At 43.9% G+C, this 21,244-nt stretch overlaps 1 protein-coding gene across 4 annotated transcripts in view; it reads right to left on the reverse strand.

The window, feature by feature from the left end:
• The window catches only part of ALPK2 (alpha kinase 2), a 59,250-nt gene extending 38,277 nt beyond the window's left edge, over window positions 1–20,973 (reverse strand). Inside the window, exons 1-4 of one of the 4 annotated variants that reach the window (XM_033163783.1) lie at window positions 20,264–20,752; window positions 9,285–9,415; window positions 8,298–8,415; window positions 5,949–7,680 (exon numbers count right to left, since the gene is read on the reverse strand). In XM_033163783.1, coding sequence (XP_033019674.1) covers window positions 5,949–7,680; window positions 8,298–8,415; window positions 9,285–9,399 — 1,965 coding nt within the window. In that variant the 5' untranslated portion in view covers window positions 9,400–9,415; window positions 20,264–20,752. Of the gene's footprint in view, window positions 1–5,948; window positions 7,681–8,297; window positions 8,416–9,284; window positions 9,416–20,263 lie in introns of all 4 variants that reach the window. The other 3 variants (XM_033163782.1, XM_033163781.1, XM_033163784.1) reach the window with 3 other exon arrangements.
• Window positions 20,974–21,244: the final 271 nt, after the last annotated feature.

The raw sequence follows: 21,244 nt of genomic DNA on the forward strand, positions 1-21,244 counted from the left end.
AAATGTAAGAAAATGGGCTAGTTCACCCACTTAGTGTGGGAGATTTGCTGTCAAACCTAACAATGCTAGTCAGTATGTGAAGAGGTTAAGGACCACAGCACTCTTCTTCTGAGAGGGAGGAAGTAAGGCTCATTTCCTTTTCCTTTCTCTCTCTCTTCACACTTCAAGCGGCAGAGGCAGAAATGCCTCAGCTTAGCTCACTGCCTCAGACATGTGTCTGAGGCGGCCTTTGCTGTATTTTTCTACCCAAGAACATTTATCTGCATATTCTTATTGTTGCATAAAGGATAATACATGACTGTGATATCTTGGATTAAGTAAGTAAAGCTATTTTAAACTTACTTCAGAGTGTGGTCTGTTTCACTGCATGCGGGTAGAAGGGGGGGGCAAGCTGTCTCAAGCAGTTGATGTGGAATGAAGGTTTAATATCCTATTCCTTGAATCAGGTAGTCATTCAAACAAATGAGTCTTTCAGTAGAAAATTGTTCTCTATAAAACAGGATACACATCCACTTCTTCCAACACAGAGCAACCATTTCTGACTGCGTGAACATGTGACATAGCCTTGTTCTACTCATTATTTCATTTCCTTAAAAGAGCGGTTCTCAATATCTATTTCTTGGCACACTTGTGGAAGCTGGGCATATACCCAACATGAGATTATCTCAAACAAATATGACTGAAACCACTTTTGAGTGAAGCAGAATAGAGAGTGGGATGCATATCCTTTTCAGTGAGAAAAAGGTGTGTGTGTGTGTTCGTCCTTTTTCACTTCCTTGCAACTCCCTCACATTGTGACCAGCGGAGACCAGCTGTATCTGGACAGGAATAGAACCTCAAAGGATGTCTGAAAGCAGTCAAAATGAGCTTGCAACAAGGTTGAGGAACACATGACTAGCCTAACAATAACAAATGTTACATTTTATTGGGGGGGTGTTCTTGTTCTTGTTTGTCTCTTGATTATGTATTTTGTGGTTTTATATTGTGGTTTTATCCTGTGAACCGCCCTGAGATCTGCAGGTATAGGGCAGTATACAAATTTAATTCATTCATTTGTTCACTAATAATGTAAAGCCTTGCATAGTAAAATTCTTGATAAAAGATTTTCGGATTAATAAAGCAATAATTAAATTTTTTATGAATGTTCTGTCTGACAACTGTTTGTTCAGTTGCTCAAAATGATGTATTTGATTCCTTGAAGACAGCTGCCCTGGCTTCTGTCTTAACTGCTATCCCACTTTCTTTCATAATTAAAATTCTTCTTCCTCCCTTGGCCTCATCTAACCCTCTTCTCACTCCAGTCTTCACAGGGTCCCGTTGAATTTTAAGGCTGCCTTATTTTATTGGTTATATTGGAGACAGCCTGCCAGTCCTTAACTTGATTCAATCTCAATTCCCCCCCAAGGGGTTAATAAAAAAATATTTGATGTTTTCTCAACCCCCTAGAAAAATAAGGCCACTGTACAAGCTTTTCTTGAGATACCTGTGGAATCAGTGGAGAAGGCTGGCATTGCTTTTGTGGAATTCAACAGAGTAGGACGGGGATGGAACCAGAATTAGTTGGCTTTATCTACTACTAGCCCCGATTCCGTCTGCAAATGAAGGCTGGGTCTCATTGGGACTGGTTGAGTGGGAGGCAAGAAGTCCAACAGCAGGTGCAGCCAGCTCTGGCTGCACCTGCTGTTGGACTTCTTGCCTCCCACTCAACCAGTCCCAATGAGACCCAGCCTTCATGGCATGGTGTTAACCCACTGATTACCTTGGCAAGTGATAAATGCAATCATCAGAAAGCAACTGGGGCCAACCTGAAGACAAGAGGAACTGAAGCCATTGGCTGGGGATAGTGATGCTTTTAAAACTACACAGTGAATCAGCATGTGAGCCGAGGTGCACTTCAAAATCATTTGCAAGTCACATGGGATCTCAAGGAACAGCTCTCACACAGTGCACAGCTCTATGCAATCCAAAAACTGATATCTGGTATATTCTGCAACATTATAAGGCATTTTAAGCATGCTCCTGGATCACGTGGTGTACATAACTGGGGTGACAAAGTTGTCTGATTTGGTTCTAAAAATGACAAACAGTGACCCGCTTTTAAATACACCTTGGTACACTAAAGCCCTGTCCAGGCATTTGCAATGGCTACACTTGGTACACTAAATTCAAGCATTATTAAAATGTGTAAGCTACCACAGAGGGGTAGTGAGGACAAGTTCTTCAAATCAAAATGAGCAGGAAGTCTCAATGGATGTAAGAGACTGTAAGCTAATGTAAGGCAACAAAAGTGGACACAGAGGGGGCAAAGCCAGTGTGTTCATCCCCACTGCTTCCCCCATGGGACCTTACGTGTCTTAATAATGCTTGTGGTGGCTTATATTATAATATCAAAGGCTTCTGTTTCCAAATTAGAGGTACATAACAATGAGCTGGCTGTGGAAATGCATCCACATGGTGGTTTACTCAGATATGCAGTCTTCTTCTCAAGCATAAAGCTCAGGAAAAGCCTGTTTCTTTCCCATTTGTAACCAATAAGGCTGTGCCCAGCACTGATTGGCTGGCGCTTGTGACATCCCCAAACTACTTCCCCAATCCCCACCCTCCTTTGAGCAGTTTTTCTAACAATGGTTGCTTTTTCAATAAAGCAGGAAATTTTGCCTTTTTAAAAAGAGAGGGAGAGTGAGAGGCAGCTTGCCTTAAGTACCAGAATTGGAGCGTCAGGGAGAACTAAGCACTGGATTTAGAGCAAGTGCACTTGTTATTTGTGAGGCTGAGCCAAGCTCACTCCCAGGGCCAGCCAGTTCATGAGGCGGGGTGAAGCAGCCACCTCAAGCGGCACCCCAGTGCTAGCTTCCGATGAGATCTCACAAAATCTCACAGAATTCACAAAATCTTGTGAGAGTTTTAGCAAGATCTCACCAGAACCCTCAATCACTGCCGCTGCTGCACAACCTGGGTAAGGGTGGCGGAGCGGAGCAGCACATTTGCCTTTTGCCTCAGGCAGAGAAATAAGATGCCCGACCCTTGCTCATGCCATAGCAGAAAACCCTACTGAGATAAGCCTGGGTAGCTCAATTGGTTAGAGCATTGTGCTGATCATTTCAAGGTTGCAAGTTCAATCTCTGTATGAGACAGCTGCATACACCTGAATTGCAGGGGGTTGGACTAGATGATCCTCAGGGTCCCTTCCAACTCTACAATTCTATGATACTATGATCTTTATTTGCAAGTATATCTGTACGCATCATTTCCTTGGGAGAAAGTCCTGGAAAATACTTCAAAAAAGTTATTCAGTTTACCGTATTTTTCTGTGTATAAGACAATGCTTTTTGCTTAAAAATATTAGGCAAAAATTGGGTGTCGTCTTATACACAGATAGTAAATGCAGAAGGGGGGGACATGCGATTAATGGCAGCAGCAAGCAGGAGATCGGCAGCGGCGGGTGATTGGTGGCTGCAGCAAGGCCTTCTGGCAATGGGCTGTGGCTGCGGCAATTGGGCAGATGATTGGTGGCTTTGGCAAGTGGGTGTGTGGGCTGTTGGTGGAGGTGAGCAGGCAGGCGATTGGTGGCTGCGGCGAGGCGTGCAATCAACAGTGGCTGTGGCAAGCGATCGGCAGTGGCGGGCAGGCAGGTGAGCGATTGGCAGAAGTGGCTTCCTCCACACACACCCCAAAAAGCTAAACAACTTAATTTCTTAATTTTAGGTTAAAAAAAATAGGGGCTGTCTTATACATGGGGGCGTCTTATACATGGAAAATTACGGTAATTGCTTTGTTATTATGCCTTTTGAAGCTGTGCCTACATGCACACACAAATGAATTATCAGGGAACTTCATTGGACTAACACTTATTATAAAAAGTTAAGGTACACAAATAGCCTATGTGGGTGTTTTGTTGTGTCCCAGAAACTTGTCCACTGGCCAGTTCCCTCTGCATTTCAGTGACACCAATGACCTTTGGCAAGTTTGAGAAATGGCACTTTGTCATGTTAGGCCTGTCATTAACATTACTCTGAACTGGCGACATAGAGTGGGTATATGGTTGATGCTCTCCCAGCAATGGAAATATGTTATGATTCTGAAGCATGCTAGTTTCAGAAGTGCTATCCAATGACCTACTTACAGCTAGCACCATTGGCTTTTAGGATCTGTGAACATGTGAAGTGCTCTTAAGCATTCAAAAGCATTTCTGTTTTTAGCTGCAGTTTTATGGGATTTACGGTGGGCTGCATGTTTTAGACTGTATTTTTTCCTGATGTATATTGTTCTCTAGGCACACACCCCCGTGACATGTGTGAGTGACATTAGACACAGGCATGCTGACGTCACACGTGCAAGCCCCGCTGTCACGGGGCAAGGCAGCACACCTGGTGTATAAAGAGGAGGAGATAAGAAATTACAGAAGAGGAGTAATTTCTAAGTTATGTTGTTGAGAGGAAAAATCTAAAGTAAAAAGCATTCGCCACTTAAAGTCTCTGGAGGGATACTCCAAGAGGGATACTTGTGTCCAAAAATGGAGACTAAGGAATGTTGCCTCAAAGCCAATGTTGGTACTTAGCTGGAGGAAAGCTGAACAATGGAACTCCTTGCCACAAGGGCATTTCCAATTACTCTGGAGGTAACAGGACTTGGTCTCTTCATTATGTCATTAACTGCCTGCTGATTATGCCAAACTTCACCTTAATTCTGTATTTGCTCTGCCCCTCCATCATCAATTTGTGATTGGCAGGCCTCAGTAATTTTCTACCCCCTCTGGTGGGTGCTGAGAGTAAAATGTCTTGAAGCACCACCACCCCCGCTCTAGTTAAGATTTAAGAAATGTGACACTAGATTCGCTTATTAGGATTGCTTTAGAACCAGCTGCAGATGCTGAGACTTTCATACAAAACATTGTCTGCATCCATAGAAACAATTTCAGGATTTAGTCAGCTGCTGCAAAAGATTGTTATAGAAGTGCTCTCAAGTTCCAATTCTGATTGCAGGTCAGATATGTGAGTCAGTAGTTCTAAGGTTTTATTAGCAGAGACATGAGTGGGGTTTTTTGTGCTATACCTGACAAGTGGTCCAATTTCTTTCCAGCTGTTGTGAGACCATGGTGGATGACTAGTGCTCTGAATTAAGAGTGCCAATCACTCACAAACTACAAATTCAGATGCAGGAAAAGGTCATCATTCTACTTGCCGCTAGTCAACATGGAATAGCAAGACCAGCACAAGGTAGGGAGGGGAGTGGGTAAGGCAAAGGTAGTTTAAACACCCACAGCAGGAAGCACCACCTTAACTTTGGTACATTGTTTTCAAGGACTGGCTTCCTAGATGGCCCCAGAAACTGAACTCAAGCACCTAAGCATGCAACAATGGTGAACTAAGGTACTATAATCCAGATCAGCACCCTGGAAACCCCATGTAAGTCAAGATGAGCCTGTTTAAATGAACAGCGGGCTAGATGTATAGTCAATAACTAGTAAGTTAACTTTGAGGAGATCAGTGCACATTTTAGGGTTAGGATAAGTGCACAATTGCACAGCAACCTCCATTCTGAAGTTGCTCCTAACTCCAAAAGTATTTTGAATTCCACCTGTCCATTTGCCCCTCCACACAGAGTTGAGAAACTTTGGCTAGCAGCAAAGAGAAATATACTGCTTGAATAAGGCGCATGGAACAGATTCAGTATCAGATTTCTCTTCCCAGCTGTCTACAAGTCCCATTAGTGCTACTCACTATTATCAAGACCTTCCCACACCTGCCCTCTCTCTATAATTAGGATGGCTTATGGTTTATCTGGGCCTTTTCAAAACCAGATTTCCTTAACAGCAGTAGCTGTCAATCACATCGGCTTGAATGGAGAAGACTTTCAGGATCCACATTCTGTTAAGACAAGTAGTACTGAAGTATATTAAAGTCACTGGACAAGTTTCTTTGCAAAAGGATAACAGTAATTTTCCTTACCATAAGTGCGGCATTTTCATTTGACATTTGGGTTCTCTCCGATAGGTCACTAATCCATTTGCTTTCCCAAGGGATGCCCTTTTCTCTTTCTTCACCATGAAATAAACTGATGTGGTTTGAAGCACTCGCTATATCCCACTTTCCTTGGTTTGAAATACTTTCTCCTTGTTGGTGAAGCAGTGCAGCAGAATCCAAACAACTTCTTTCCATTTGAAGTGTGTGAATTTCAGAGGCGTGCCGCTCTTTAGGATGTAACGAATTTAAAGTGTCTTTTGATGTCTTGATCCGATTGGCTTCGACTCTGGATTTACCTTCAGCTGGTTTCTTTCTCACCTTTGTTAACTGTTGTGAGTTTTTCCGAGAGTAGTATTTGTCTGCAACCCGTTTGGTTGCTGTCTCCAAAGAACCGCTCAAGTCACAAGAGGAAGACTTCATCGCTGAAATCCCATTTTCTATACCTTGCGAACCGACAACAGAAACGTCCACAGCAGAGTGATTGCTGCTACTGTTTTCTTCCTCCATTCTAGGACAATCATTTTCAATTGCCATGAGAGTTGCAGACAGCTTGTACTTCTCTTTGTCTTTCATACTGGAAGTTTTACTTTGCTGTTGCCCAACAGTGAGAGTCATTTCTGCTTGCAAAGTTGATGGACTGTATGCAGTGAGGTCGCTCCTGACAGCTACTTCTTTGGATTTTGACTGATGACCACAGAAGCCAATGGTGGCTTCCATAGGCACAGTGTCATCTGACACTTGAAACAGGCAAGGCATTTCACTAAGGAAGTAAGCACACCCATCACAATCACTCCCCGGTATTAACTCATCTTCCTCATCATCGCTTTCCAACAGGAATTTCAGCTTGCTTTCCAAGTTCTGGTACGTCTCCTCTGTCATCACGTCAGAACATTCAAAGTACTCGATGGAATCATCATCAGAAGACTCATCAACTGTAATAAAGTTTCTCTCCAAGCAGAGCTCAGTGTTATTGCTGGCATTTTTAGAGGAATCCTCTAAAAAGCAGATCTGATCTCCTAGAGGGACACTTGTTTGGTTCACAGACAGTGTGCTGTTTTTCAGAGGTTTACTAAAGCTACCCTCTTCATGTGTCTTGGCATATTCAGTTGTCTGACAAGCAGCTAAGACTTCAGCATTAAGGCAGCAGCTGTCTGTGTATTCAGTGATTTGACTTGCTGGTTGGAAATCCACATCATCTAGCTCGCCTTCAGTAGAGTCCCTAGATGCTTTAGTGCTCTCATAAATAAAAAGATCAGGCATATGATTGGACATGCCCCTAATGCTGTGATAATATTCATTTAGATTGGATGCATTTTTAACTTGCATTTCGTCTCCTGAACTATGATTTTCCAATAGAGGACAAGTTTCACATTCCACTGTATGGAAAAACGTTTCTCCCATTTGCTCTGTAGATAAATCGTTAAATTCTGGTGCTGGAGGTTCTGGTGAACCTAAACAGAAGCAGCATTCATGGAGCGAATACTGTTTTTCTGCTGAAGCTTCTTTATTTTCCATATCATCATCCGAAATTTTCTGACGACATACTGTAACTTCATTTCCTATGCATGTTTCTATATTCTCTTCAGGACTACAGAGTACATTTTGATATGCTTCAGATTGGTCATCAGAAGTCACTTTAAGAAAAGCTGAAGACTGAGTGGTTCCAAAACAGTTCTTAGCCACAATTTTGTAAACTCCAGCTTGTTGCTCTGTGCACCTGTGAATTAATATTAAATTTTAATATATAATGTCGGTATTAAATACTTAAACTTTTTAAAAATTGAAATATCCTCAATGGAGAGGTATTCTTGATCTCAAAATGACAAAATGTTGGTCACTTAACAGAAAAAAACACACCATAATGTTCAAGATAATTGGGGTCAAAGAGTCATGTAGTGTGAAGCAGCCACAGGGCGGTTGCCTTGGGTGCAAAATTGTTAGGGGCACAAAATTCCAACAACCAGGGCTGCCTTTGGTGAGGGAGATGGGGCAGGGATGACTTTTCCATTCTCCTATCGGCCCATCTTGATTGCTTTGTTTGTTATTATGTTATGGTGTGTGTGGGTGTGTGGGTGTGGGTGGGTGTGTGGGTGTGTTTATATTGCAAACTGCCCTGTGATCCTCGGATGAAGGGTTGTATATAAATGTAAATAAATAATAATAACAATAATCTCTATCTGAGGTGCTTTACGTGATACCCTAAGCCAAACTTTGGCTTAGCATGAATGTGCATGCTGCTAGTCACTGCTCTCCCGCAGTAGGAGTACATTTGCAGCCTTTGATTCATTCCTGAACATAGTCGAGAAATCAAGAAATGCTGCGGAAACAAATTACCTAAAGAGATGTAAGACCTGAGTCAGGTTATCCTCCAGTATTTCACAGCTAGAATTGTTCTTCTGTTGACTGATATCTTGCCCGTTCTTATACCAAGTTACCTCTGGTTTGGGGTTGCCTTGAAACACATGGTGGAGAAAACTGTTATTTCACATTAATAAGCAAATGTTTCTGAACATAAGGAGATTATGGACTAAATAAGCACGAGCAACTGCATGACTAGAAAACTTTGAGGAAAAATCTGTTGCTTGGTATGAGTTATGGACAGACAAGCATTGACATAAAAAGTATGACTTCTTCTTCTTCGATTTTTTTAATTTGCCAAAATGTCTCTGGCTATACTTTCTGGGTGAGACATGGACATGACTGGTGGCTGAGGACTTGCTTTCCTCTTCTCTTCTCCTGCCCACCCCCAACAATATAGCACAGCTTCTATAGCCTACATATAGTAGGGGTATTTAAAATGAGAGTCATCATAGCATCCTCTCTTTTGCTCTTCAAAATATGGAACCCTAACGTTAAAAAATAACGAGTATTGCCACCTGTGGCTTTTAAATTTTTTATGTAGACCCATGTCACCATTGTGTCATCTACTGGACCTGAACTATGGTTTTAGGCTCCATACAGATATTGGAAACATAAGAGGTTTATTAAACTGGGTTACGTACAATTTTTCAGCAGAGCTCTAAATACAACAGGGTTTCTTCAAGTGATGAGGGAGAAAATATTCTAGAGGTTGGGTTGTACTTAAGAGACCAGTGCACTGCTAATTTACTGTGCCTCAAGAAACACAATCACAACTCTATGTAAAAAGCTCTCCAAGTTGTTTGAATTTGAATTTGATTACTGAGCCATTTCCCAAGGCCATTTTGATACAATGAATTTGTGATTCTTCTAAAAGTGGCCCTTTCTTTTAATAATATACAACTCTTCTGAATTACAATTTCAACTAATACATGTATTTCAGTATTAGTCAGGGGTGCTTACCAGATATCTTGCAGGAGAACGTGGTATCTCCATTTTCTGGCACTGACATAGACGACAAAGTTGATAAAAAATAAGGAGCGCTCTTATTAACAGATGATTCTGAGTCTGACATCATCCTTCGCCCCACTGATCTGAAAGAAAAAAAGACATACCACTATGTCTCTCTTTTTAAGTGCCAGCTACTGCAATGAAGCATTTTATCTTCTGTGGCAGGACATGAAATCAAGTGAAAGTGGCAAGCAATTTAGGGCAAAAATCTTGTTTGGCTTCAGCTGCCTGGAATGACTCACTGCTCAGTGACTGATATTCTTTTAGTCTCCATTTGTCAGTTGGGGCAAATGATAACACAAAAGCTTACATTACAGGTGTTGGTTGCACAGACTATCCCCTTTACCATCTAGCACAGGCTTCCTCAAACTCGGCCCTCCAGATGTTTTTGGCCTACAACTCCCATGATCCCTAGCTAGAAGGACCAGTGGTCAGGGATGATGGGAACTGTAGTCTCAAAACATCTGGAGGGCTGATTTTGAGGAAGCCTGATCTAGCAGATCTAATGAAAATTCATTTGGTTCCCCCATTTCTCTGGAATGTAATGGTAAGCATTCATAACATCCAACATTTCATAGCCACGTACACCCCTATACTTGCAAAACAGGATCTACACACGAGTGTCAGGCCTAATGAGCACAGCACTAATCTGTGTCAGGTCTTGCCCTCATGAAGCAGTTGCCAAGATTAAAGGTCCCCCACCTCCCCACAGTTACAGTACCTATGTCTGCTCCTCTCCAGGTTTTTTTCCCCCTCCAAGCAACCAGAGACTGCACCTGCATGTCTGCCTTTGCTCCTCCCATTTCATGCCTCTCCTGGTTCTGGGAGACCAACCAAGGGTGAGGGGAGCTTGTCAAGGCAGGAGGGGGAGACACCTGTGCCTCTTCACAAACCTCACTCATCTCCGCTTTGGGGAGAAGCATTCCTTCAGATAACCATGCAAGGCTTTGTGCCTCCAAGATTAATAACTTGAATTCAGAGCCAGTGCAGATTTTAAGAAGCAAGTGTTATATGGTCCCCTAGGCACCAGACCCATCAAGACTCGGGTAGGTGCAATTAAAATAGATATTTACAGGGAATTAAGAGATGGTTGGACAGTGTTCTTGAAGCTACTAACATGAGTTTGACCAAACTGTGGGAGGCAGTGGAAGACAAGAATGCCTGGCGTGCTCTGGTCCATGGGGTCACGAGGAGTCGGACACAACTAAACGACTAAACAACAACAACAACAAAGTCCTTTTGTGCCTCACCTAACTGCATCCTACAGCGTGTTGCTCTCCAGCACCAACTATCCCTTGTAGCTATATTATGTTGTTGTTGTTGTTGTTGTTAATTAAATTTGTTGTAACAGGGCCAAGGGCCATGAAAGGAGCAGGGCTGCACAATGTGGCTAAGTAGTAGTCCAGTGGCCCAAGATGACAGCTCTAACATACGGCTGGATTGCAAACACAATTTAAATAGATCATAGAATCACAGAATTGGAAGGGACCACAAGGGTCATCTAGTCCAACCCCTTGCAATGCAGGAACATTTTGCCCAACATGTGGCTTGAACCCACAACCCTGAGGTGAAGAGTTGTATGCTTTACCATCTGAGCTATCCTCAGGCTTTTGAAATAGATAGATCTATCTAAATAATTTTCACCCCACTTTTCAGCTGAAAAGACTGCTAGAGCAACTTACAATACTACAGTTATACCATTTTGTATAAAGAAACCTTGATTTAAGTGTTGCAGAAAGTGCCTGGGGAATAGAGAAAAATCTCAGCAGCAGTAAACAAGTATCATCTATTTGTGTTCAGATGCTGATTAGTCCATTTTATGGTAGAGACCTATAATAAGACTTATTATGCAAATTAACAACAACACTGACAGTGACAAACCCCTATTATTTTTAGCCAAGCGATAACTCTTTTAAAACAATAATTTAACGTTTGCTCCAGGGTAATTTTCCTAGACAAGAATGAACAAGCAGGTAAATTAAGTGTATATGTGTAATTATTCTACTTTGCATAGAGATGTTTTTATACTTGATTGCCAAAGACTGAGAGCTGTTTCCCTCGCCTTTTCCCTCTGCGGAAAACAAAAGGCAATCAAAGCAGCTACTTGAACTTAAATTGCTCCTGTCATTTTCTTCTTAAGAGTCCTTTTGGTTGTTATCTGATCTTTTAACATATCACACAACCTCCCAAAATACTAACAAACGGGGTAGAGCAGTGAGAAAGAGGCAGCTGCTTTCATGCAAGCAAGGTCTGTAACTGCTACTACCACTGTTGGGGACATTTTGCACCTGCGTGCTAGTTACTGTGAATCACAAGTTGGGGGAGCACATTTGCCCCCCCCCCCGGGTTGTGTTGTGGGGTTCCCATTTTAAACGTGAGGCTAGGACTGGCTGGCAGAGATGGAAGCCAAGTTGGAGTGCACTGGCAGGAGAATCTTGATTGCTTAAATTGGTGTACCTGCACTACCCCTACGTCACATTTGCCTTGCCCCACACCATCCTGGTAAGTGGCAGTGTAGGGAGTATAGATGCATGGCATTGTGCAAGGTGCTCCTGGATCAACTCCTGAAAACTCTCTTCCCAGGTTTCCTTGGGAAGAGGGAATGATAATACCGTATTGGCCCGAATATAACCTGCACTCCCCACCCCCAAATTCTGACAATGAAAAGTTAAAGTGTGGCTTATATTCGCAACCTTCCCTTCCCCCCTCCCCATGACTCCGGGGAGACTTGGGAGCAGCGGGTGGACTGCACACCTTTGCCCTGCGCTCCTGGGCTGCTATCGGGGAGGGGGAGTGGTGCTTTGCCTGCGACCTCCCCCCAAGAACAGCCCAGGATTGTGGGGCAATGGCGTGCAGCCCGCCTGCCACTCCCTGGACTTGTAAGTAAGAAGGCAAACAGGTGGCAGCTGGCTGAGGGCAGACTAAAGTTGGTGGGATGGTGTCCCATTTGCCCAAATGAATGAGCCTTTAGGAGAAATGGGCAAATGGTCAATTTGTCAAAATGGTTTCCCTCCCCTTTTCATTATTTTGCTGAATCAAAGAGTCTTCCATGAACATGAGGACACCGGCTGCATACAACCCATTATGTTCTTATAAGCAAGGACTGCTGCGCCAGCATGTCCTGACAATCTGTGGCATTCTGCTAGCTGATCCTACGCCATTCAAGGCTTTGTGCTTTTGCATTAGCATCAAGTCAATTGCATTCAACCAGCAAAAGCCATTATCAGCGCATCTGGTTTAATGGCAGCAAGAACCACACAAAGCATTAAGTGGCACACAAATGAAGAAGAAAAACCAGGACATAGCAAGTGTGATCTGATATCAGGAGCTGTAGCATTCTCCCAAAAACACAAAGCCAAGGTCTCATGTAACAGAATTACTGTGATGAGCAGGGGGGAAGCATAATGTGAAAGGATGTGAGGGAAATAGCCACCTTAGAAAATATAATTTGAATTTATTAAGGCCTTCAAGAAATGCAGGTATGGCCTCCTCACTTAAGGGAGTAATTTCCTGAAGATAAGAAAATGCAATGGTAGAATGAAGATGATCAGCAATCAACCCAACTTAGATTTTGCAGGTGAAAATAAGTAAGGGGTGGGGGGAAAGGTAATGCAGAATAAGGATATCATAAAGGAGCAAACTATACACGTGTATGCATAATGAAACCCCAACTTTAAAAATGAAAGCAGCTGCAATTTTGAGTTGAGATACAGCAAAGTACAGAGGGAGATGGAAGAAATGAGTCACACTCAAAGAGAACAAAGGCGGATACAGGTTTGCATGAAATCTGCATATACTAATTTAGACATAATTACTATAATCATTTCTAAATTACTAATAATTCAATGTCATTATTTCTAAATTACTAATAACTGTAATTTTTAATAGAAATATGGTACATCTCACTTTAGTGAGGAACAATTTGCCCCAGTGACCTTTGTGCCTGTTCACTCTGCTCTCTAGGCAGTAACTACTGATGGGCAACTTCAAGGTTCCTGCCGCTCTCCCTTGTTTTGGGTAGGGCTGGGCGATATCATCTTTTCCAGATTGCGGTGTATCGCCAGCCAAACACTGCGGTTTGGAGATATACCGCGATGTTGAAAAAACAAGATGCGTTGGCCTCTGCCCGCGAAACACCGGGTGAAACTGACCCGGCTCTCACCTCAAGAGCTGAGGCGGTTTCACCCAGGCACTCATGGGCTAGGACAATGCAGCTTGCTCACGTCACTCAGCCGGGGATCGGGAAGGTTCCCCCTCCCTAGCTGAGACAGCCCTGGTGCTCTCCCCACTTGCATGCAAGAGGATGGAGCAATGGGGCTCCTTTCACGGCTTGCTGCGGGGAACAGCAACCTGAGCAGTTTCACGGAGCCCCCCCCCCCCCAGTGCCGGGCCGGGGTTCATTTAACTGCCTGACTGAGGCAAGGGCAGCTGCACAGTCCTCACCAAGCAGTTAAAGATGCAGAAAGAAGGAAACGCTGTATTGGTGCCTCACTGATACAGCTCGTTTCTCCCTCTGCGGCATATGAGGGCAGATTGGGATGGCTGGCGGTTTCACTCAGCGATATATCGCTGGTGAAACCGCTGCCGCTCCTGGAGGAAGGAACTTTTTGACTCCCTCCAGCGGACACTGCTAGCAGAGTGATATATCGCCCAGGCCTACTTTTGGGTCTTTATCTTTATATGAGATTTGGCCTGGTAAGCCCATCGAAAAGAGGGCTGTCCTCTGACAGACCTTCAAACAGAGGACTATCCTCTGTAATGAAGGTTACATGGATGTCCCATAGGAAGGAGAGTTTCCATTCGGCCCTTTTCATTGCCACCCCTTTCTGTTCAAAATGGTTCCCCCCCCCTCTGTCCCCTCCAATGCCACAGGATTCCAAATGCATCACTATCCTAAAAACATGTTTTAGGAATCCGGGAAGGAAGAGGACCTGTGCAGTGGCAATTTGAGCAAAAGGGGCAGCTGCGATATGGTTACGCATTCACACACATGTGCTATTCTGCTCAGAAGAGTAGCTTTCCAAGACTGTTTTTTGTTGTTGTTGTTGTTTCTATGCAGTGTATAGTTTTCCTTTGCGGTTTGCAGTTTTACAATTATGCAGATTTTTTTTTAGTATCGGAATCTATATATATAAAATGCAAGTGTCTCTGCGTCCAGTCCGTGTGTCTCTGGGTTTGCGCAACTGAGCATGTGCCCCAGGGACACAGGGATTGGCTGGAGAGAGATCGGGTCACGAGCAGTGTCGGCGGGGCGGTTGAATCGGAACGTTGGGGCTGCAGAGGAGGAGGGGAGGCTGAGGAGGGAGGCCACGCTGCTGCTGTCTCCGCTGAAAGCCGAGTCTCGAAGGCTAGCGGCCCAGGAACAGCACAGAGCAGCCCGTCCGTGGAGCACCAACGTGGAAGAGCAGGAGACGCCACTGCCGCGCTCCTGGAGCCTGAAGTACAACTTCATTTACTTTAGCCTCTCACAGAACAACTCACTACAAAGGTGAGAGGAATGTTAGGAGGCCGAGGCCGAGGCCGCCGCAATCCCCAGCCCCCCCCCGCCTCCTCCTCCGAAAGGCAGGCTGAAAAGCCTGGAAAAAAAGCTGAAAAGCCAGGGCCAGTGGGGGGAGCGATCTTCTGTTGCTAGGGCCGCGGAGTTGGTTAGCAACGGCGAGGAGAGGCTGCAGGGCACGCGCCCAGTCGTTAGGCAGCCCGGGTTTTTTATAAAAAAATAAAAACAAACGGAGCAACAAAACGCTGTCTTGGGGGGGGGGTTGGCAGAGGACACGCTCACCACTACGAGCTGCTTCCCTCACGCGCCTCCTTGGCCAATAGCCGAGCGAGTATGGAACTCAGCCTCGGCAGCTGCAATCCACAGCACTCCCCTCTTTCTCTTCGTCTAACAGGCAGCCTGCTAAAACTCTTAAGGAAGCTGCATAGAGGCAGCAGCCTCTTTCCCTTCTTCCTACCCTGAAAAGCCTGAAAAAAAAACTGAAAAGCCGGGGCTGGTGGAGAGAGCGGCCTTCTGTTGCTAGGGCCGCGGAGTTTGTTAGCAACGGAGAGGAGAGGCTGCAGGGCGCTCGCCCAGTCGTTAGGCAGCCCGAGTTTTTTTAAAAAAATAAAAACAAATGGAACCAAAAAAACCGCTGTCTTGGGGGGGGTGGCAGAGGACACGCTCACCACTCCGAGCTGCTTCCCTCACGTGCCTCCTTGGCCAATCGCCGAGCGAGTATGGAACTCAGCCTTGGCAGCAATCCACAGCCCCCTCCCCTCTTTCTCTTCCTCTAAAAGGCAGACTGCTAAAACTCTTAAGGAAGCAGCATAGAGACAGCAGCCTCTTTCCGTTCTCCCCACCCTGAAAAGCCTGGGGGGGGGAAACTGGCGCAAGGGGTTGTGGGGGCTGTAGTTCTCGAACTGAAAGGCATATGCACTCAAAGGTGGTTGGGTGGGTCGCTGCGCCCTCGAAGGGAGGCATATTGCTCAGCTGGTAATACAAAATTTCATAGCTCTACAGTCTGCTCCTATGCAGGCTTCCCAAAATCCCATGTATGCTTACCTGCAGTTAAGTCCCATTGTTTACTCCTGAGTAAGCATGCATGTTTACCACATATGTTCTAGCGCCCATTATTTTAATGGGCTTAAACCACTAGTAGATAATATTTAAGAAAGCCACAGAGATGAAGTAGTATGGTTTGTGCATTCATGCAACACAATAACAAAAAAACTGTCACATCTGACCGAATTTTGCAGACTGGGAACATTGCAGTCTGAGAGCAATGAAGGAACTGGCACACACAGTTGCCAATAAAATACTGTAGCAATCTCTTGTGGTGGTGCTTCGTGCAACAGGAGAATGGCTAACGTCACATTTAAGAAGGGAAATGATAACAGTAACCCAGGCAACCATAACCCTCAGTAGAAGGGCACAGGGGGTCTGTAGTGATATAGCTATGGAGGAGCTTTAATCCATGCATGTGGTGCAGAGGAAGCAAAGCTCACATGAATTCTAGAGCCTGGGAAATGAAGAAAAAAGGCACCATGCGCATTTGTCCCGGTTTGTGCCACCTGCTGTTTTAATCAAGCTCTGGCAGCTGCACCCAATCATTCAAACTTCCTTTTACACACACCATCCATGCTGGTGAAGGGTGCTTTGTACATATTCTTGCTTCCCGTTGAGGTGAGCTTAGAAGAGAGCAGCCTGGCCAAAGGCTGAGAAAAACAAGCATGTGTTGCTTGTTCTCCCTTTGACTGTGCAGAAGCAGCAATTCATACTATTCATATTGTTCATGTTGCTTTTCTTAAGTGCTCAGAGTGTCTTACTTTACAGAGGGCAGTCCTTCCTTAGAAGGGCTCTCAGAGGGCATTCCTTCCTATCTGAAGGACTGTTTGGTCCAAGTCCAATTTCATGGTAACGAAACAGGAGAGGGGGAAAGCAGGGTATTGCAGGTGTACCTGCACAGCAAACCAAGCAAGCACACAGATAGCATCTAAACAAAATATAAAAATTCCTTCCAGTAGCACCTTAGAGACCAACTAAGTTTGTTATTGGTATGAGCTTTTAACAAACTTAGTTGGTCTCTAAGGTGCTACTGGAAGGAATTTTTATATTTTGTTTTGACTACGGCAGACCAACACGGCTACCTACCTGTAGATAGCATCTAGTCATACTTTCCCCACTGTGTTAAGATGTTTCGTATTTTTATTAAAATATAATATCCTGCTCTGGACAGGATTGTTCTTCCCTGTAAGGAGCGGGTTCACAGTTTGCGGATAAACCTGGATTCAACACTGTCACTCAAGGCTCAAGTGACCTCTGTGGCTAGGACTGATTATATATACTATAGGGGCTACCCTTGAAGATGACTTGGAAACTTCAATTGGTCCAAAATGCAGCACTTTGATCGCTGGGTGGGGTACCCTTCAGATCTCTTACAGCCTGCTTTGAAACAGTTGAGCAGGATGCCAATTCATTTCCAGGCCCAATTCAAGGTGCTCACATTACTGCTGTGGGAATATGTTTTGTAGGTGCCCTAAATAACCAGGTGCATTTATGGTTATTTATGTTTATTTATGCTTGTTTATGTTTACTTGATGATATCCTTCCGCCTTGGAAGGAAGGGTAAAAAAGGGGATCCGACAGGCAGTTCACTGCGTGGATCCCTCCGTGGGCAAAAAAGGCTCCAACTTTAAATAAGGTAACGGTCGTTAGTCTTCTTCCTGCCTAAACTTAGCCCGGTAACAGGACTGTAATTGGTTGTTATGCTTGTTATGACGTTGGTTGATCTTCTAATAAATAGTGGCCGCTCCCTGTTTGTGGTGTAGAGAAAGCGCGAGGCATGCCGAGTAAGAACATCGTTGCGTGGCAAGCACAGATAGAAAGAGAAACTGAAACCAACCACGCAGGGTAGCGGTAGGCTTCTTCACCAGACTGCAGTCTCCGTTGTATTTATTTCATTTCCGTTTTTACTTTAAAACCTTTTATTTGGCTGTCTAGTTTTTGGCCACCTTTTAGTTTAGTTCTTCTTATTTTCCGGAACATCTTGGAACTCACAGACGCTCACAGAAGATTCACGAGGCATCAACAATCCGAACTCACAAGCTCAACCTTCAGATTCCAGCCAGCGGACCCTTTTTCACGGCGTGGTGGGAGCAGGGCTCCAGAATTATCGGCCGTCCCATCCGCAGGCTGGCCCCATAGCTGGTGCCCGCAAGGCATCGGCTATCCCCACAACTGCTTAAAACCCTAAACAACCCAGGCCCCGAATACCTGAAAGATTGCCTCCTTCTCTACACAGCCTCTCAGGAGCTAGGTCTGGCCACTGCCATCAGACGTTTGATGGATGGTGGCCCAGGAAAGGGCATTCACTGTGGCAGCCCCTAAGTTGTGGGAATCCCTTCCCACCGAAGTGCATCTGGCACCTTCATCATACACAGGTTTTGGAGAATGCTGAAAACACATCCGTTCACCCTGGCTTTTGACACTTGAGATGCATATTTTTAGGACCCACCTTATTTTACTAGTTTTATATTGTTTTAAACTGTTTTTAATATTCCATGATATTGTGTTTTAATATTCATAAACCACCCTGGGACGTTGGGGTGAAGGGCAGGTTAAAAATTGTAATAACCATCGCCACCACCTTGGGTGGGGATAGGTAATGTATTCCAACCCTCTGTTTCACCTGGAGGAATCTTGCAACTGCAGCATCCCTGACAGACGGCTGACCAGCCTCTGCCTAAGAACCTCCCGCAAAGGAAAAACCACCACCTTCCAAGGCAATATATTCCACTGGATCAGCAAGGCCTGGGTTCAAATATTTGCTCAGCCATGAAGCTCACTGGGTGATTTTAAGCCACTCACTTCTCTCAGCCTCCCTTACTTCATAGGGATGGTGTGAGGACAAGAGAGGAGAAACTCATATATGCCATTATGAACATAGAGAAAGGATGGGGGAAATATAAAAATGGAAGTATGTTCATACATACCTGTATATCACCTAAGAGCATATAATATATATATACTGGGAAACACGTTTTGAAACTACTGTACAATTTTTCCTCTGTATCGCTCCAATACTGGCTAGCGATATGGTGCAGGTTGGGCTGAGCTGCTTGACATCAGCCTTCTTGCTGCTGCTTACTGAGAGGTAGAAGTGGAGGGGCAAGGCAGTGGCCAGTTAGTGTGGTGTCGTACGGATGCAGTGGCAGAAGCAGCAGATTGGCTCTGCCACTGCACCTGTACCAGGTTCTTGCTGTAGTAATACAGCATTGGGAAGAGGAGTCAGCAATGCAGCCCCACCGGTTGCTACTGCTTAGGACTACCAGTAATTCAGAAAACTATTTGAGCCAAACTAGGTGAAATACAGGAAACTCATGAGCAATCTCCTGATAGTTTTTAACTGAAATGAAGCTGCAGTAGGATATGAATTTAATTGTAATAGTGGGAGGCAGAGGTGCTTCCCCATGGACCATTTCTCCAATCAAAATTGCCAGCAGTGGTTTTTGTCTTTGCAGGGGAAAACATACAAGGATCATACTCAGAGCTCATTGCAACCAAATTTCAGTAAATAAATAAAGAAGTTGGAAAACTGCTCTTACTTTCTCCTTGTCTAATCTAGTTGGGTCTTAGCTCTGGACAGAAATGAGACATTTTAAGCACTGGTGACTTAATGATTTAAGTCAATGGTATTTTTTTCCAGCAAACTCTTGCAAAAAGTCTAGTTTAAGTTTAATGTATTTCTCCTAACCTTCTTGATTGGTGGTAATAACTGTTGATTAATTTAGACAGCAAAAGCATTGCCTATGCAGATTTTAGTTTAAAGAGGAGCTAATGAAATCTAGTAAATCACAGACACATGCTGATCTTGCTTCCATCTATTTTTAAATGTTCATCACGTAACTGTATCCGACATATTCAACATGTGCAGTTTCTTTGGTCTGCATTTTGGGTATGTAATGTACACATTCTATATATTAGCCACACACACTCATGTCAACAACTATGATAATTCATTAGATATTTCATATAATCAGGTAAACATAGTGTAAACTATTTTTCCAATGTGATTACAAACATCCGTAACTACGGAGATAGTAGGCATTCTTTATGTACAGACCAGGTTTGCCAATTTTATTTCAGTGTTTATCTCCTAAAGATATTATTCGGCACTTAATTTGAATAAAAAGGTATGGGACATTATTTGAGGACACCCCCAAGTGCTGCAAAAGACAACTATGAAAGGTTAGTAAAGCCTAGTAAGGTAAATAATTTAGCAAAAGTAATATAACGAACAGCAATGTTGGTTAAACATGTGGTTTAGGAAAATATGAAAACAAAATAAATATGTAGCTATTTACACATCCTAAGAAAACGGAGAATGCAGATACAACTTTACAACAAGGCTATAAACTCTCCGCCAGCTGAAACAGCAAATGTGCATACTTACATCGTAAGGCTCTCCTCGGAAGGGCCTGTGTGACATAGAAAGACGGGTAGCTTGTTTCCCTCTGCTGTGGTGATATCCCAAGACAAAACCAAGTTGTAAGTAATTCCCGCTTGTGGCAAGCGAGGCTGAAAATATCAGTGTTGTTTTGCTGGGTCTGATCATATCACAGCGATCTGTTAAGGGTGGGTTATTTCATCACAAGGCAGCAGGTGATTCTTCCCAGGAAGGTCTTGGCGGGAGACTCTGGGCCTGGAGCTTCAGATCACATCTTCCCCCGTCAGGAATCAGGATGCATAAAAAAGAACCCCTGTGCTTTTTAATGGAAAGATAACAAGGCATTAAGATTATTCCGTTTTGGAGCTCAGTACCTCAGTTTTAGTTCATAGGCATGTTCTTAGTTACACATCTGCTTTCTCAAGTAGAAATTAAAAGCCATTAATCCCCTCAACATCTCTAGTTGCCTGGGAAAGATTCAACAAGAGGAGTTTTTTTTTTATTGAGACAGGTGGGAATAAATGGGAAATCCTATTAACTCAGGAAATTAACAAGACTTAACTGTTACCAGCGGAAGAGAGTGCATTTTTAAGCACTTGTATGGAAATCATTGTTAGTTCCTGGAGGGTAAAATGGGCACTGAAGACATTATGTAAGTCAGGAGAATTTAGGCAAAAAAAGAATAAGCATATAATGGCACACCTAAAATGAGACCATCAGAAATGTTTTTAATTCTCTCACATATGTGTATGAATGAGAGATGCATTTGTGTTTGTCTGTGTGAGGTACAGCCACCTTGTGTGAATTCTGCCAGTGAGGTGAGTGTGTGCAAAAGAGTGTGGTACAGCCACCTTGTGTGAATTCTGCCATCAGGATCAACTGCACATAGATGTTCCATGGTAAGCTTGAGGTTGGCTGTATTCTCCTTAATGTTGTTTTATGTCATATCCCCATGGCAGCCATGCTGTGCTATGTGAACTGCCCTGA

This window comes from Lacerta agilis, chromosome 11 (genome assembly GCF_009819535.1).
Source record: "Lacerta agilis isolate rLacAgi1 chromosome 11, rLacAgi1.pri, whole genome shotgun sequence".
In the NCBI taxonomy this organism is placed as follows: domain Eukaryota; kingdom Metazoa; phylum Chordata; class Lepidosauria; order Squamata; family Lacertidae; genus Lacerta; species Lacerta agilis.